Here is a 17,903-nt window from a genome sequence, read left to right as displayed (position 1 = left end):
CTCCTGGATGTCACAGTGAAAACAGCCAGCGTGCCACCAGAAAGAGGCTTCTCACATTTGATGCATTCAATGTTTCTGTTTCGTTCTGCAGAGCTCAACCGGAAGCTACAGGATGAGGGATTGCTCCTGTGATCAAATCCTGCCTGTTGGTTTCCCAGAGACACCTGGCTGGCCACTCTGAAAACGGGAGGCTGTGCTGTGTGGGCCACTGGTCTGCTTTTGCAGGCTCTTCTTATGTGCCCAAAGGACTCCTCTCGACTCCAAGCCTGACAGCAGTTCATTAACCTGCCAGGGAAACGAGGCGAGTCCATCAGGGTTGCATTATGGATCTCCTCATTTGTTGCTCCCCTTTTGCTGAGCCAGCACAAGCTGAAGCAGCAGCTTGCTGGGTCAGTGGAGCAGCTACTCATGCGGAAGGAGAAACCAAACAGCCATTTGTGGCTCGGTGCAGCCTCTAAAAAGAAACAACACACAAAATTCAGCCTATTTAAAAATAAAAATGTGCAGTGACAGAAGGATGGATGCTGGTCTGGCTATCAAAGTAAAGCAAGAGACCAAAATTCCCAGGGAGAAAAATCAGACCCTGGTCCTTTGCCCCCACCCTCTCAAAGAAGGGAGAGACCCAGAGGACCAAGCTAGGCTAGAAAGTGCATATCTTGGCTTCTACAACATCCTTCTGGGTTTCTGGGCATATAGCCTTTAAAAGCGGGGGCAAGAGAAGATGGAAAAGGTCTATAGCTCAGTGGCAGAGCATCTGGCTTGCAAGCAGATGGTCGCAGGTTCAATTCCAGGCATCACCAGACAGAGTTGGGAAAGAACCGTGTCCGGAACCCTGGAGAGTCACTGCCAATAAACAATATGGAGATAGATTGAAATAAAGAACATAAGAATAACCTGGTGGATCAGGCCAATGGCTCATCTAGTTCAGCATCCTGTTCTCACAGTGGCCAGCCAGATGGCTGGAAGCAAGATCCTGCAAGCAAGATTCGAGCACAAGAGCCCTGTCTCCTTCTGTGGTTTCCAGCAACTGAAGCATTGCTGCCTCCTGTGGAGGCAGAACCTGGTCTGACACACTATAAAGGAAGCTTCTTCCTATGTTTTTAAAGTAACGAAATTTGAGGGGACAGGAACCTGAAGATTTTGAAAGGGGCTATTTAAGTTGCTATTTAACTTCCTAAGAATTGGAAGCTGGCATCCAGAAAGCCAGTGGCATTTCTTTTCCTTCCCAGGCTGCATTCACTGTTTCCCAAGTGAATGCAAATTCTACACCAAGCTCACCCAAAATTCAGAAAGCATTGTTATTCAAAATGCAAATGAGTCAGTTCTCCTCCCGATGTCGCCACCCCCCCCCTCCAGACCAGGAGAGCAACAGCATGGAGAGAGAGAGAAATCTCCTGCAAATCAAGCACAGTCAGGATGTTGGAGAAGAGTGGAGAGGTGCTGTTTTAGGATAGCAAAAAAAGTGAGAGTATCAACTGCTTTTGGGCAGGAGAGAACAGAACCACAGAAACCAGACTTCTTGCTTGCTTGTCTGCCTAGCAAACTCCTAATCCACCAAAACTGGCATTTTTGACAGAATTCTGATGGAGGCCAGCACCTGCCTGGGAGATGACATTATCTGGAAAACTGATGGTGGCTTTTGGGGAAAAGGGGAAGAGAAGCTGGTGGGTAGCGTAACAGGTGGCCCAATCAAGAAGATCTAGGACAGGCATAGGCAAACTCAGCCCTCCAGATGTTTTGGGACTACAATTCCCATCATCCCTGACCACTAGGTCCTGCTAGCTAGGGATCATGGGAGTTGTAGGCCAAAAACATCTGGAGGGCCGAGTTTGCCTATGCCTGCTCCAGGAGGCAGCTAAATCAATACTGTGAGCCAATTCAGACAGCAAGTCCCACTGCACCAGTCTCAAAAGGCAGACAGCAACGGCAGAACTTGGCCTGAGGAAACTAGAAGGAGATGCAGGTCTGGCACAGAACATATAAGCTCCAGCAGCAAGCAAGGAGCAGTGCCTTGCAAAGAAAACTAGGTGTTCGAAACTCTATGTTTGTGGCATTCCACTAGTATGTGTGCTTGTGGGGTGGGGAGAGCATGATTTACAGGTAGGATCAACAGGTACAGGAAGATTAGGTGAACCTCCTATGCAGACCCCACACATTAATACCATGATGCAAGCATGTGGGTGAGTAACACTGTCTGCGTCTGGTTCTGAGCAGGCCAGGCAGATTCCCTGGGACCCGAATGCAATTACTGTTTCCCGTTCCAAATAATCATGCTCTTCTTTCAAAGCTGCATCACAACCTTCTTCCAAGCAACCTAGCAGAAGCTGCTAATGCCGCCAACTGGAGAGCTTTCCTATATTTCCTGCTTCTTCAGTACCCATGCTAGTTACCACAAAGGGGGGGGGGGGTTGCATGCACCTGTCTCCTTCTTTCATTCCACCTTAAATACCACATTCATTTGACAGGTTTCTGAGCTGCACAGCTGGCAAGAGCCCCAGCGTAAAATGTGGGTGGCTTTAAGGCACACAACTGCCACAAATTTAGACTCAGAATACATCTTGCAAATGTCTGTTGACATTAAAACTCATTGCCACAGTGCTGCACTGACAAATGCATCACAGTTTTTACACTCCCAGCATGGACACCAAGTAGGCTGGTGGGTGAGGGATGGAAGAGTCTGTTCCTCTTCTGCCAGCCCACTCACTCGCCTGCATGAAATTCCTGGTCCTCTAAGACTACCAGGTTAGTTGTTAAATGCAAGGCTGTAGTAAGACATAAAGAAAATGGATTAGCACCAGTTTTAATACAGAAAGAACAGTGAAATTACAACCATCTTCTCGCAGTTTTTCAAACAGATTTAATTACTTCTGCTGAGCAATCCCAGATTTCTGCCCACCCAGTTCCCAACCTGGTAGATAATAGCATCCATCATTCATTATACTAATTTGATGCCCTCCACAAAACCAGGCCACCATCTATCTGGCCAAATACTCTTCCCCAAGGATTAAGTCACAGACCTAGAACCCAATTCAACTGTACTTTTATTGGGTTTGGCTAAATGTTTTCATAAGGAACAATGAAGATGAAAAGAGCACTGCCAGAAGTTGACGCAATATAATATATGCAATGCATTATAAATAAATACAAACAAGCTGCATTTTAAAAACCCACTGAGCTAATTTTGCTGACTGACACTTTCAGTGAGCACATCCAAGCCAGTGGCAGTAAAAAAGAAGCAACAGAGGCTGTTGTTTAAACAATAAAAGAAAGGAGGAAACAATTTTTTAAAATGGTAACGCCATATTTGTGTTTCTACAAAGGTTGGCACCATAATGAGTGGTGACCTACAGTTTTTCCATGCACCCAAGCACTTCACCACAAGATTATGACCTTAGGCAGCAGCCTTCCCCAACCAGATGTTTTGGACTACAACTCCCCTCAGTCTCAACTAGCATCGCCCAGGTTGGAGGAGGCTGCTAGGCATGAACAAAGCATAGGACGCAGCAGACCAAATGGTGCACCTAGTCAACATCCTGCTTCCTATGGTGGGCTGCTGGAAGCTTCAGAGATACTTACAAGCAACAGCCTTTTGCCCACAGCATCTGCTACTCCATGCACATTCTGCCTCTGAAAATGCAGGCTCCACTCAACTTTCAATAAAGCCATTTTCCACAAATGTGTCTGATTGCAGACCAACCTTTGCCAACCCTGGTACATGCTGGCTGGGATTGATGAGGGTTGTAGTTCACTTTACCACATATATGCCCACTCAACCACTTAATTGATTTATTGTATTATTTATACCCCACCCATCTGACCAGGTTGCCCCAGCCACTCTGGGCCGCTTCCAGCATGTATAAAAACATAATAAAACGTCAAACATTAAAAACCTCCCAATACAGGGCTGCCTTCAGGTGTGTTCTAAAAGTGGTAAAGGAACCCTGGATGGTTAAGTCATGTCAAGGGCAACCATGGGGTGCGGCGCTCATTTTGCTTCAAGCCAAGGGAGCTGGCATTTCTCTGCAGACAGCTTTCTGGGTCATGTAGCCAGCATGACTAAACCGCTTCTGGTGCAACGGGACACCGTGAGGGAAGCCAGAGCACACGGAAATGTGTTTACCTTCCTGCTGCAGCAGTACCTATTTATCTTTTTGTACTGACATGCTTTTGAACTGCTAGGTTGGCTGAAGCTGGACAGAGCAATGGGAGCTCACCCTGTCGTGGGGATTCGAACCGCTGACCTTCTGATTGACAAGCACAAGGAGCTCAGTGGTTTAGACTGAGATGACCACCCACCTCCCTAAAAAACCTATCCCTAAAAAACCCACCTATACCCTAAAAGTGGTATAGTTCTTTATCTCATTGACATCTGATGGAAGGGCATTCCACAGGGAGGGCACCACAGCCAACTGTAACTTCACTTCTTGCAGTGAGGGAACCACCAGAAGACCCTAGGTGTCTGGACCTGAGTGTCTGGGCTGAATGATGAGGGTGGAGATGCTTCTTCAGGGATACAGGGCCAAGGTCAATTAGGGCTTTAAAGGTCAGCACTAACACTTTGAATTGTGCTTGGAAACATACTGGGAGCCAATGTAGGTCTTTCAGGACTGGTGTTATATGGTCCTGGCAGCCATTCGCAGTCACCAGTCTAGCTGCTGCATTCTGGATTAGTTGTAGTTTCCAAGTCACCGTCAAAGGTAGCCCCACGTAGAGCATGTTGCAGTAGTCCAACCAGGAGACAACCAGAGCATGTACCACTATGGCGAGACAGTGCACAGGTAGGTAGGGTCTCAGCCAGCCCTGGACATAGAATTGACCTGCACCTCCATGGACAGCTGTGAGTCCAAAATGACTCCTAGGCTGTGCACCTGGTCTTATATGGGCTCAGTTATGCCATTCAGGACCAGGGAGTCCCCCACACCTGCCCTCCCCCGTCCCCCCCAAATAGTACTTCTGTCTTGTCGGGATTCAACCTCAATCTGTTAACCATCCTCCAGCCACCTCCAGACATTCACACAGGACATTCACCGCCTTCACTGGTTCTGGTTTAAAAGAGAGGTAGAACTAGGTTCATACTGATGAACACCCAGCCCAGCCCCCCTGATGATCTTGCCCAGCAGCTTCATATAGATGTTAAAAAGCATGGGGGAGATGACAGAGCCCAAGTGAGTGCCCAGGGGTCTGAACACTCCTGCCTCAGCACCACTTTCTAGACACAACCAAGGAGGAAGGAGTGGACCCGCTGCATAACAGTGCTCCTGGTCCCAGCCCCTCTTCAATCTGTGGAACCGGAACTGTTACATGTGCCACGTAATACTCGTTCTGCACTTATGAGAGTCTTTTGGTAAGGCAGTTTCCACACTTGAAACTCCCTGACTATTAACGTCAGCCAGGTGGCACCGCTTATACACTTTTTGGTGCCTGCTGAAAACATTTCTGTTCAGGCAAGCCTATTCAGATACACAGAATGCTGACAAGTCCTTTAACTTGTTATTTCAGTTATTATTTGAAAGATTTAAATAGCTGTTTTTAACTGTTTTTACTGCTAACTGTTTTATTCTTTTTGTGGGCCGCTTTAACGTTTTTTCTTTACGGTCAAGCGGTCTATAAATGTTATGACATAAATAAACCCCACAGCTGCCTTAGAATGCATTCACAGTTCTGCCACAGTGGCACATTAACAGGGGAGCAGCGGCAGTGAGTCAGTGCCCCCTCAGGGAAGCATCCGCCATTACTGGTGATCTTACTGAGGAGCCTCCAACAACCTTCAGAGATGGCACCAGGATTCCACAGAAACAGAATGAAAGCCATCAGTGCCAAAAAGATGGACGTGTCAGGCAGAGAAATCTCCTGAAGTTGCTATCGGACTAAACCATTCTCTCCCCTCCCCCCACGCACAGACAGTTCCATTGGCCTACCTTTGTGATGAGGATCCGGTACTTCTCCACCAGGTGATCGTTGTTGTGACATCCCGCAAGCAGCTGCCAAACCTCCCCTCGGAGAGCTTCAGGGACTCCGCTTCTCACCAGCGTGGACAAGGTTTTTGGTCGCACACTCAGATTCAAGTGCCTGGAAGAGAGGAAGGAGACCAGACATCAAACCAGGAAGGGTGTGCAGGATACAGATCATGGACTGAATGGTTTCGGGCGACCACAACATCCACAATGAGGATGCCTCAGGTCCACGATGTAACCATAGGCCTGTCTCAGTATCTGAAGAAGTGTACATGCACACGAAAGCTTATACCAAGAACAAACTTAGTTGGTCTCTAAGGTGCTACTGGACAATTTTTTTATATATTTTGACTGCGTCAGACCAACACGGCTACCTACCTGAATCTGTCTCAGACAGTTATGGGTCCAATACACAGAAGTAGCCTTTGATCTACGTGGGGAGGGGAGGGGTCTGGAAATGGTGTGTGTTTGATTATCACCCCATTGTCATAGTCAGATTACTTCCTGGTGAGGTTTGGACTTGCTATGTCTGTCCCTCCTTACAAGGGTGGGAGACCAGTTAGGATGGTCTGCCACCAGAAACAGATGGAATTTGGTGGATTCTTGACTCCTCTGGGGAATTTCCCTGTGGACAGAGGGGGTGTTCCTGTTGAAGTCTTAGTTCCACTATGGAATGGTGAGACTCATAGGGCTTTGACATGATCACTTCTGAGTACCCTCTCTGGCCCTGTGGGGTCTGTTTCATGGCTTGGTATATGGAGGAGTTGAGGTCAATGAGGCGGACTGGAAGAGGGTTGGAGCATAAGAGGCACAAATCTCATTAAGGAGCATTTGTTCAAGATCATAATCAGGCCTACCATGTGGCAGAAAGGGCAGCAAAGAGATCCCATTTCACTGCCTCCATTGCATCCTTGGGAAGCCGCCCAGCAGAACTGTTCTGTGTGGTCTGCAGGTTGCTTACTCCTGACCAGGAGGTGGATCTCTGGAGCACACAGTAACTAGCTGTATCCAGATAGCTAAACACTTCAAGGATAAAGTTGCTCAGCTCTACAGTGATTTAGATGCTGCTACTGTGAGAGTACCTGACCAGGTGTTCAATGCAACATTGAGCTCGGTGTTGTGAGATCATTTCCAATTGCTGTGGTCTGGGAATATGGACAGGACACATGAAGTGATCCTTGTCCATCCTGGCTTATTAAAACTAGCTGGGCTGGGGTGAGTGAATGGGTCAAAGGTGTGATAAATGCATCCTTGTGTGATAAGAGCGGTGTCCACTGCCCTAAAAGAGGCAGCCGTGTATCTACTCCTCAAAAAGCCAACCCTAGACCCAGCACAGTATAACAACTACAGGGTGGTGGAGAGCAACTACAGGCATTCCTGGAATAGAATGATTATCTAAATCCACTACCATCTGAGTTCAGACTTGGTTTCGGAACTGAACCTTTATCATGACAGGGACATGGGAGTGTGACCCTGTTACTTCTGATAATTAATTAATTAATAAAATAATGAAAATATTCTGCCTATCTGACTGGATTGCTCCAGCCACTCTGGGTGGCTTGATCTCTGTGGCTTTTGATATCATTGATATCAAAATATCATTGACCACTGTATCCTCCTGGACAGACTTAGTGAGATGGGCATCAGAGGTACTGTATTACAGTGGTTCCATTCACATCAAATTCATGTCCAGAGAGTAGCACTGATTCAGTGCTATTTAATATCTATGTGAAGCTCTTGGGAGCTGCCATTAGGAGTTTTGGGGCAAGGTGTCACCAGTATTCTGAAGATATACAGCTCTACTTCTCTGCAACATCTGAACCAGGAGAGGCTGTGAACACTTTGGACCAGTGTCTAGATACAGCAGTTGAATTCTGGGAAGACAAAGGTTATTTGAGTGGGTGGTTCCCACATTCTGGAAATTGGCAAGTTACTTGTTCTGAATGGGGTTGCATCCCCTCTAATGGAGAAAGTGCATAGTTTGAAGGTACTCCTGGATACACCTTTATCACTGGGACCTAGGTGTCCTCTGTGGCTAGGAGTGCCTTTTGCCAGCTTCATCTGGTTCGCCAGCTACACCTGTTCTGGGACAAAGATAGTCTGGCACTGGTAACCTCGGGACTAGATGACTGTAATGTGCTCTATATGTGGGGCTGCCCTTGGGTCTGGTTCAGAAGCTCCAGCTAGTGCAGAATGCTGCAGCCAGATTGCTGATGGGAGCTTCTCCTCAAGAACATGTGACACCATGGTTAACAGCTGCCCTGGCTGCCCATCTGTTACTGACCCAGGTTCAAGGTACTTGAATTGATTTGCAAAGTCCTGAACAACTAGGGTCCAGCATAGCTCAGGAATCGCCTGAACCCTTCTATCCCAGATCAATCACTGAGATCAGCTGCAGGAGCATCTTTGGCCATTCCCTGAGTTGGTGAGGCTCATTTCACAACAAGAAGAAATTGAGCCTTTAGTGCCATCAGCCCAGTCATGAGGAACACCCTGCGACTGTTGATTCTGCAGGAGCCTTCTGTGCCAACTTTTAAAGGCCTGCCGAAAACCTTTCTGTTCCTATGCAGGCAAATAAGATCTGCTGGTATTTGTTTCTAGTTTCTTTTTGCTTTTAAATTCTTTTTAACTTTTCAAGATGTTATTGTTTGGTTTTATGTTTTTTATTGTTATAAACCACTGTAACATATTTTTGTATATAAATGTTTTTTTAAAAAAAAATAATTAAACAAATCCATGCTCTTTTTAAAAAGGATGACAGATCTATCATTTTAGAAATGTGGAGGAAGCACATTCATGTATTCAGAAAGGGGGGGGGGGAACCAGGCCCACATTGGAACATATTTGGCAAGTAGGTTCACAGAAAAAAACAATGTGCATGTAAGTAGAATCACAGATCTGAAGAGTTGGAAGAGACCCTGAGGATCATCTATTGCAACCCTCTGAATTTCAGCTAAAGCCTCCATGACACACAGCCATACAACCTCCCCTTAAAAACTTCCAATGAAGGAGAGTCCACCACCTTCTGAGGCAGTTTGGAAGGCATCAACATCCAAGTGCCCCATGCTCATAAATTGAGGGGAGCAGTTCCAAGGCATGCAAACGGGCACAGAACAACCATTCAACAGAGGCTGATGAATGAGGACTGGCTGGCAGGGTTCATGGCAGCAGGGGACTTCCAGGCAAGGATGCTGGCAGGAGGAGTCTGCAGCAGCCCAGGTAAGCCTTCCACTCTTAGCTGGCTTGTCTACCATGTGTGGGAAGTGGCAGTGGGTGGGAGTTGACCTCTCTTGCCCAGCAGCCTTCAAGGAGCATACCAGGCAGCAAGAAGCACAAGCTGGCTAGGACAGAATGGATCCAGTGTATGGCAGCCTGCAGTGCCCTTACCTGCCTGCCTCTTTGTCATTGTCTTGCCTGCATTACTCTCGACCATAAGCTTCTTCAAAGAGATTGGTTCACAATAGAGAGGTGAACCTGCTTACCATTTGGACAAGAGGTCTCCCCATGTCTCAAGGATTTTCTCTGCACACTCTTTGGAAACGTCTCCAGAACCACTCAGGAGAGGCTCGTCGTTATCTGTAATACACAAAACCCACACGGAGGAAGGGGACATGAGAGCAAGAAGCACCATTTCTGACCTCCATTTAGAAGGAAATACTAGGATGCGCTGCACCTCTTGGATCAGGCTTAACATGTGCAAACATGGCACAGACAGCAGGGTGGCTCAGCCCAAGCCAGAAGAGGGGGCAAACAACACATCCCTATTTTATGCTGCGGAGCAGGAGAAGATGCTGGGCATGGGGAGCCCTTTGCAGGCGGAAGGCAGCTCTCTTTCTCTCATGCGTAGCCTTCTAGGTCTGCGAGCCAGAAACAGAGTGGGTGCAGCAACATATTTGGCTCTTCTTTTGTACTGTATGCTGCATTCCAGCCATGCAAAAGTCAGAGGTTTCTACACACTCATCAAAACAGGCTCACACAAACCTCTATCCCTGGAAGCAAGTGGGAAAAGCACCTGAGCAGGACGCAGCCTGTGGGGAGCCCTGAGGGCTGGACAGAGACCTGGAGGGTTCAATTCAGGCACCAGGCCTGAGGTTCCCCACTCATGCTCTACAGTCGTGGTCAATTAACCACACAAACTAGAGAGCAGAAACTGAAAGTCCATAAATATGATCTGACCACCACCCTGACTATACACGTGCACGCACACACTGCCTATGCCCCTCCTAGCCCCACCAGCACTTGCCAGCCCAGAACAAAGGCCTGCGCTGAAAGCACCAGTAAGAGTTCTTAGCAGATCACTTAGGATGGTGAGCAAGGGCCTGGTACTTCATCCTCCACCATGGCCAACAGCTAAATGCGGCATAAAATCATAGAAATACGTATAGAGTTGGAAAGGTCCTCAAAGGTCCTCTAGTCCAACCCCCTGCAGTGAAGGGATCACAGCTAGATAGGTATCTGCCAAATACGACTTTTGGCTTCATGAAAGCATTGTGAATGCTGGTATGGTAGAGGAAAAGCAGATTAAGACAACTGAATGCAGCCTTGCCCAGCCTGGTGCCCTCCAGATGTTTTAGACTGAAGTTGCAGTAGCCCCAAGCCTAGGAAAGGCACCCAGGTTGTACTAAGCTGCTGTAGAAGAACAGTAGTAGTATCTGCAGTTACCTTCAGCTTTGAAGCCTTCAGTAAAAACACATACAGAGTTCCAGAGCCCCGTTCACACCCTGAATGGAACGTAAGATGCGACGGCGCGTCTGCGCATGCGTGGGTCACGTTTTGCCGCTTCCATGCATGCGTGTGACGTCATTTTGAGCATCTGCGCATGCGCGAGCGACGAAACCCGGAAGTAACGCACTCCGTTACTTCCGGGTCGCCGCAGAGTGCAATCCAAAAGCGCTCATCCTGAAGCACATTCAACCCGAGGTATGACTGTATAGGGCTGTGCAATATCAGGTTTTCAACATCACAATGTATCACCAGCTAAACATCGTGATATAGTGATACATCACCATGTTGATAGGAAGGAGCATCGACCCCAGACCTGCAAGGTGCTGGGATGAAACAGCTGCCACTAGCACCTGGCGCAGGGAGGAAGGAGGCAGCTGGAGAATGAAGGTTAGGTGCCAGCCAGCAAGCCCCACCCATGATGTACTGCCAGGTGAAGACGCCATTGTGATCTGGCCCTCAAATCAGTCCTGGGTGATACAGTGGTGCCCCGTAAGACAAATGCCTCGCAAAACGAAAAACGCGCAAGACGAAAGGGTTTTTCGGTTTTTGCGTCGCTTCGCTAGACGATTTTCCCTATGGGCTTGCTTCGCAAGACAAAACATCTTGCGAGTTCTTGCGAATTTGTTTCCTTTTTCTTAAAGCCGCTAAGCCGTTAATAGCCGCTAAGCTGCTAATAGCCGCTAATAGCCGTGCTTCACAAGACGAAAAAACCGCAAGACGAAGAGACTCGCGGAACGGATTGATTTCGTCTTGCGAGGCACCACTGTACATCAATACATCGTCCAAGCCCAAACACATAACGCGTTTGTAACCTTCTCTGCAGCAAACCTTTAGCTGATTCACAGCAAGAGGCAGTCTTGACAAAGCCATCTGCTTGCTCTGCTTCGGAGGGACACAGCTAGTCCCTTCTTACCTTCCTCTTCATCATCCTCTGGTGGGGATGGGATCATGGAGCCCTGAGATCCGGACTGTGGCAGGCGGAGCACTGGGCTCGCGGTGGTTTTTCTCCTCTCCCTTTCTGACTCACTCTCCAGGCATATGACTTCATAGAGTGTGTCTGTGCTGTTCTTCCGGTCCTTCTGCTTTATCTGAAGGATACAGGGCAGATTAGGTTTCAGCGCTGTGGAAGAGCTTGACAAGAAATGCCTAGACAGACTCGCAAGCAACTTTCTGTATATATCTGTGAGAAGGCACAGGAGGAAGAAATTATTCCTATTCAACAACCACAGAGGAGGGAGAAAGAAAATAATTTTGGTTAGTCTTTCCGGACTCCAGAGAGACATCTGCCAAAGGTCCTTTGCTCTGTGGCCAAAATGGCAAAACTTTATGTTAAAGCGCTTTGCTCTTCCTCTCAGAAAGCCTTGATGCACAAGAGCAAGAGGGCAGGAATGGGGGAGGGGGAGAAGAGGGAGGTATGTGGAATTCAGACAACTGCCCCGGATACAGATTTCGCTATGTTCTAGCTCCTTAATGCTTGGGGAAGGGGGATTCCAACTGCCTTCTATAAGGCAGCAAGACAAGTTCTATGGACCTTCTGGGGGAGGCTGAGATGCTTTTTGTGGTTCAAGTGTTGGGACTAGGACCTGGGAGATGAGGATGCAAATCCTCACTCAGCTACAGAGCTTCAGACAGCCAGGTCTCTCAGCCTAACCTACCTTGTAGGGTTGGATGTGAGGATAAATGAGGAGGCAGAGAACCATATATGCCCCTTTGAACTCCTTGGTGGGATAAAAAGGTAATAATAAATAAATAAAATTAAAATATTTTCATTTCAACTTCTGATTCACTGTTCAGAGTTCCTGCCTTACAACCAGGTCCAAGATGGTCCCCCCCCCAACAGAAACCATTTCCAAAAATTAAGCTCAGGCTTCATTTTTTCTGGAAAAAGTGAGTTATTCTTTTCACCAGGCTGCCGCCACTGGTAAAATTCCAACACCACTGGTAAATAAAGATAAGCATACACCCTTAACCACTTGCAGCATGGCTGCTCAGATGTCTGTTAAGAATCAGGTTCTCTTTGGAGGTTTATCAGGCAAAAGCTCTTTAGCACCTCTTCAAAAGAAATACCCCAAAACAAAGCAGTGCCCCTCCGCCCACAACACCCAAGATGAGCCTGGTCCTTGTAAAGAGTCAGATTGGGGCTGAGAACAAGCCAAGACCAAATGAGATAACAAGCCTCACAATGAGAGTGGGTGGAGCGAGACAAGAGCCAACAGAATTAGCTCAGTAAGATAAACTTCCTTAAATTAACAAGGCTTATGCTTTTAGGGCCGAGAAATATTTATAGCCAAGAGAAGCAATTGTTCAAACTTCTCCACATTTCACCTTCAAGAGAGGAGAACATAACCTCAAAGACTTCCCACACACCCCTGCCCAACGTGCCAAGGCATGAAGTTCCACTTCTCCAGTGGAACCTCAAATGTGCTGCAATCATCTTCCTTTGATTTACAAGCAACTCCCCATTTGTGTGGGGTTGTATTCTGGGTCACTATGTGCGTCAGCAGTCGTGTGTAAGCCCATTCCGCACCCCTTTCCAGGGCTGAAAAGGATGTATGTGTCAGGGGTTGCATGTCAATCAGATGCCACCCGTACTATTTATTTGATTCACATCCCCCCTTTCCCCCCAGTGAGCTCAAGGTGGCGTACATGGTGCTCTTTCTCCCCATTTCATCCTCAAAGCAATCCTGTGACGTAGGTAGGTAGGTTATTGTCTAGGGTCACTGTCATCCTTAGGGTTTATGAGGGAGGGAGGAGGGGGGCAGAAAGAGACTGAGGCTCCAATGGACACTGCACACTGGCTAGCCAAGTATCTCCAGAAAGTCTTTTCCCATCACTTGAACTTTGAACTTTTAACTGACACACCAGGACACCCACCAACCCAAGAAGCTCAGAGAAGGTTGCAGCCCCACTTAGCATTCCAAGGAAGGAAGCAACTCTGCCCATCCCTGGGCTGTGTAAGAAGGGAAAAGATGCATAAACCCAGCCTCTCCCAACCCTCCCAGCGATAGGTGGGAAGTACTGCCTGCGCAAGGGCTGGGCTCAAGCCCTCAAACAGCACCAGGTCCAAAGGTTTAGCTTTCTCCTCTATGCGAGACCAGAGTCCCAGACGAACATGACTCAAAGGACCACAGAGTTAGGGAAGGAACGAAAGGGCCCGCCCCACAATTTCCACAGCACTAAGGACGGGACCCACAAGCGTTACCTGCTTCAGCTTCAGGAAGAAGTTCTCTGTGGAGCTCCGCTTGCTGAAAGGCCAGAAGAGCCTCTCGCTGGCAGGGCACACACGGACTTTGGTCTCCAGGAGGAACCGCACAGGCTCCTGCACCTCAGTGATCACCAGGTCGACAGCCGTGGTCAGGAACAGCACTTTGTCTAAGGAGAGGAAGCAGGGAAGCTGGTGTTTCCCCTTAGGCCATTCAACACAGCCCTTGCCCTGTGCCTGTGGCCCAAATCGACCATGCCAGTGTGTCCAAGACACAGGTAGCCAAACCCCAGGTACATCCATACCATGGTGACCAAGTGGGGTTATTCCCAGGTTAAGGGTGAACAGCACTGTACTGAAAGTTGTTGTAGTAGTAAATTATTATTTATTATTATTATTATTATTATTATTATTATTATTATTATTATTATTACATATAAAATACCTCACATTTTCCCCACCTGTTAAAATCACTTTTACTGTGATCTCAAAACATTTGCACGTCTCCCCATCCCATTTAATATCAGACAGAGATTGCAAGGAAAGGGGAGTGGATAGAAAGAGACTTTTAAAGGTTTCTGTAAGCATCCTCTCTCTTCCCTTTAAAGTCCCTGAGATTGGGAATTTAAAAGGGAAGAGGGAGACAATTTGCAAAGGCTTTTTCAGGCCTCTCCCCTATCTCACTTCAATCTTGAAAGTGGGGCGGGGAGCGAAGTTTGCAAAGCATTTGGCAAGCAAAGGCAATGGAGGGGATTTTTCCAGCACTGTTTCTGCTTCTTTCTTTTTGCTTGCCTTATTTATCTATTGATAAAAAAATATTTTTAAATTGATATTCATTAAAAAATATCAAAGTGCCTTGACTGTGTGTGCCTGTTCCCAGCAGAGAACCAGCATGAGCAGCCAAAACTGAGCAGGATTTAGCCCCTGCTCTTCAGCTGACTAGGAGTAGGAGGGCTAGATCCTACTTTGGGCTACAAGTCCCTGTCTGCACAGCCAAAGCAGAATTGAACCCCACGTTCCTGTCCATCATGAGTCATTTCAGCTGAGGGACAGGTAGGTGTGGTTTGTAGGAAAAGGTCTTGCAGGCCAAACCTCATCTTGGTGGGCCAAGATTGGCTTGCGGCTGGAGGTTCCTCACCCCCACCTTAACTAGCCCATGACAGAGAACCTGGTACACTCCATAAACCAGGCAATGTTGCAGCTCACAGCCAGTATTTTAAATGGAGTCCAGAAACAAAGTCATCTCCCAGCAAGGGGAATTACATTTCCCAGCATCTGCTTCACATCTTATGTGGGCTATCCTATCGTTTTGGTGCTATCCTCCTGCCATTGCTCCCACCTGAACTGTCTTCCAGAGTCTGGCTTGAAGGGTTAGAACACAGAGACATCAATTACGTCTCCATGCCACACACACGCACCCTGACTCAACGCCATCTCAGCTTGACAAAACATTCTTGACAAAACAGGTTGGCAACTTGCTGACTTGGGACCAGGTGCACTCCTGGATTTCACTTTTTTGTGGCCCTCAAATGCTTCTGAAGTTACCCCATTCTTCCATCCCATCCAAGTTCCTTCCTTCCTATTCTTCCTGATTTTATAAAAGCATGACAACAAACAAGTAGGCTTTAACTAAAGTCAGAAAGGAATTAATTTCACTTGCTTCGCAGAACAGTAATTGTATCGGTCCACTATAGTACTAACAAGAAATCCTCTGTATGCTTCTTTGAGTGTACTCCAACTCAGTGGAGCTTACACCCACCTAGACCTGCAGGGGACTAGCAATTCTAATGTGAAACAGCCATGGTGAAAACTGATAAAAGGCAGTTTTATTTCAAGGTTAGTTTATCCAGAAAACTTAAGTCTCCGGCTCCACCCACTGTCAGTATGTGGCTCTGAACAGACGACCCCAGACGGAATGAGGTCCTCGATAGGAAAAAGATTCCCTACATTCGACTATCTGGGATTGGCCACTGATCATTGCACACATATCTAGGAAAATATACAGGAAACAACTTACACATCTCAAGCAATCTGACCCAAACAGAAAAGTCACTGATCACAAACCTTTCGGTGTTTCTTCATTCAGTTTATGGAAGTGTGGAGACTTTGTGTTCCAGCTCCCAGTGATGACATAGGACTTCCCATCAGAACTTTTGCCCATAGACTCCTAAAACGACAGAACAGGGTGAGTTAAAACAAAGCCCATAGGCTCTGCTAGATCACATCACAAAATACACTTGAAATCACCTGGAAACACACAAGCAACATGTCATTTAGTGGGGCTATTTGAGGGGGAAATCTCTGGAAACTGAAGGGCACCTTACCAGATCCAACAGGTGCATATTGCCACTCTGAACATCCTTCCCAGGGCTAAGGAGGAGGCCAAAACACCTGTGATTTAAAAAGAAAAAAAGCCAACCTCTAGCAACCATTTCCATGCGGAACAGGTAGTTCTGAAAAAGGTAGTCAGATTTTATGGAGTACTTTGGTGGAGAAAAACCACAGTATGTACTAAACTGTTTAACAACTGCCCCATCAGCTCTTAGAGAAGAATTGAAATGAGGAACTGGGCAGCAGGGTTAGAGGAGATTTTCAGCTCAATAGTACTTTACAAGTCAGAACATACATTGTACTTATTTTATAGATTTTATCATGCTTTTCAAGAGAGTCTCATCACAAAGTGGTGAACACAATACAAAAGACACCATTCAAAACTCAACACAACTCCAAACCTTAAAAATGCCAGCACACACAAAACCCCCTACAATCCACCAAGCACAGTAAGAATAAATGTTAGCAGCATTTCAGCATTCCACATAACAGCAACTTTATTATTTGTACCCCACCTATCTGACTGGGTTGCCCCAACCACTCTGGGTGGCTTCCAACAGACATAAAAACGCAATAAAACATCAAACGTTTAAAAACTTCCTTATACAGAGCTGCCTTCAGATGTCTTCTAAAAGTTGTGTAGTTCTTTATCTCCTTGACATCTGATGGGAGGGCATTCCACAGGGAGAGCACCACTACCAAGAAGGCCTTCTGCCTGGTTCCCTGTAACTTCTTGCAGTGAGGGAACCTCAGTGTGTGGGCTGAATGATGGGGGCAGCAGGGAGGGGGCCTGTCTGATCTTACTTGGGTGTGGGGCCACCACCAAAGATGCCCCTTCCTGCATGCCCACCAAAGCTCTTCAGAGGAAATAGACACATAGTTACCTTTCAATTGCCAGTTCTTTGTTGGTTGTCTGTTGTACGTAAATGACGATCTTCTTGTCGATGCCTTGGCGCAGTTTAAAGCACTGCCGGTCCTTGTCTTTGGGGACAGCACTGTGGTCAAAAAGGAAAATATTCACACGGTCCTCTTATTTGTAGTCACAAATTTGAGAACAGAATCAGTAGGCAAGTGAGAGTTTTCACAGCCTGGTGAGTCTAGAAATCTAAGAGAGTTGGTGATTCGACAAGGACAACAGCATGCCCTAAAACAGGAATCACCAACATTTGCAATCTCACACACCTCTCTCTTGCTCCCCATCCCACACCTGAAATAAGGCGGGGGGGAGGGGGGAATCAATGCTTATAATTTCTTTCAAGCATATTGAGGGTGGTGGGTAGTCTTAATGGAAAACTGCAGCTTGGGAGGCAAGAATTAATCTCCAGGACACACACACACACATACCACAACAACAATTAGGTTTGAAAAGGCTTTTTAGAGTCTGATTGTGGCAGGGTATGGAAGGATGGTAGGCAATAAGTGTTCCGACCAATATTGGAGAACAAACAGTAGAGTGTAGAGGAATGAAAACATAAGGAACTGGAAGCCCAAGAATGGGGTGAGAAGATCTAAGATTTAGCTGAAGTGATAATTGAAGACTGGGTTTTTAAACAAAAAACAAAAAACCTAAGATGTACTAGAATGTAGCTTCCTATCAACAATATGCACAGCACTCTCTTTTAAAAGAGGCACCAAGATTTTTAAAAGGCAATTTTTTTTACTCAGCCACCAGTCTGTTTGACACATGTAGA

General features: G+C 46.9%; 1 protein-coding gene across 3 annotated transcripts in view; it reads right to left on the bottom strand.

The window, feature by feature from the left end:
- RABGAP1 (RAB GTPase activating protein 1) overlaps positions 1-17,903 on the bottom strand; it is a 93,377-nt gene that overhangs the window by 47,639 nt on the left and 27,835 nt on the right. For all 3 annotated transcript variants that reach the window (XM_083597240.1, XM_083597241.1, XM_083597242.1), the window contains 7 exons: positions 17,097-17,207; positions 16,206-16,272; positions 15,946-16,048; positions 13,882-14,051; positions 11,593-11,767; positions 9,437-9,530; positions 5,919-6,069 (listed from right to left, as the gene is read on the bottom strand). In XM_083597240.1, the coding sequence (XP_083453366.1) occupies positions 5,919-6,069; positions 9,437-9,530; positions 11,593-11,767; positions 13,882-14,051; positions 15,946-16,048; positions 16,206-16,272; positions 17,097-17,207 (871 nt within the window). The remainder of the gene's footprint in view (positions 1-5,918; positions 6,070-9,436; positions 9,531-11,592; positions 11,768-13,881; positions 14,052-15,945; positions 16,049-16,205; positions 16,273-17,096; positions 17,208-17,903) is intronic.

The sequence above is a fragment of the Podarcis filfolensis genome, assembly GCF_964270895.1.
Source record: "Podarcis filfolensis genome assembly, chromosome: Z".
NCBI classification, from domain to species: domain Eukaryota; kingdom Metazoa; phylum Chordata; class Lepidosauria; order Squamata; family Lacertidae; genus Podarcis; species Podarcis filfolensis.
Note: the sequence above shows the minus strand (reverse complement) of the source record. Positions and strands in the feature narration are given on the sequence as shown.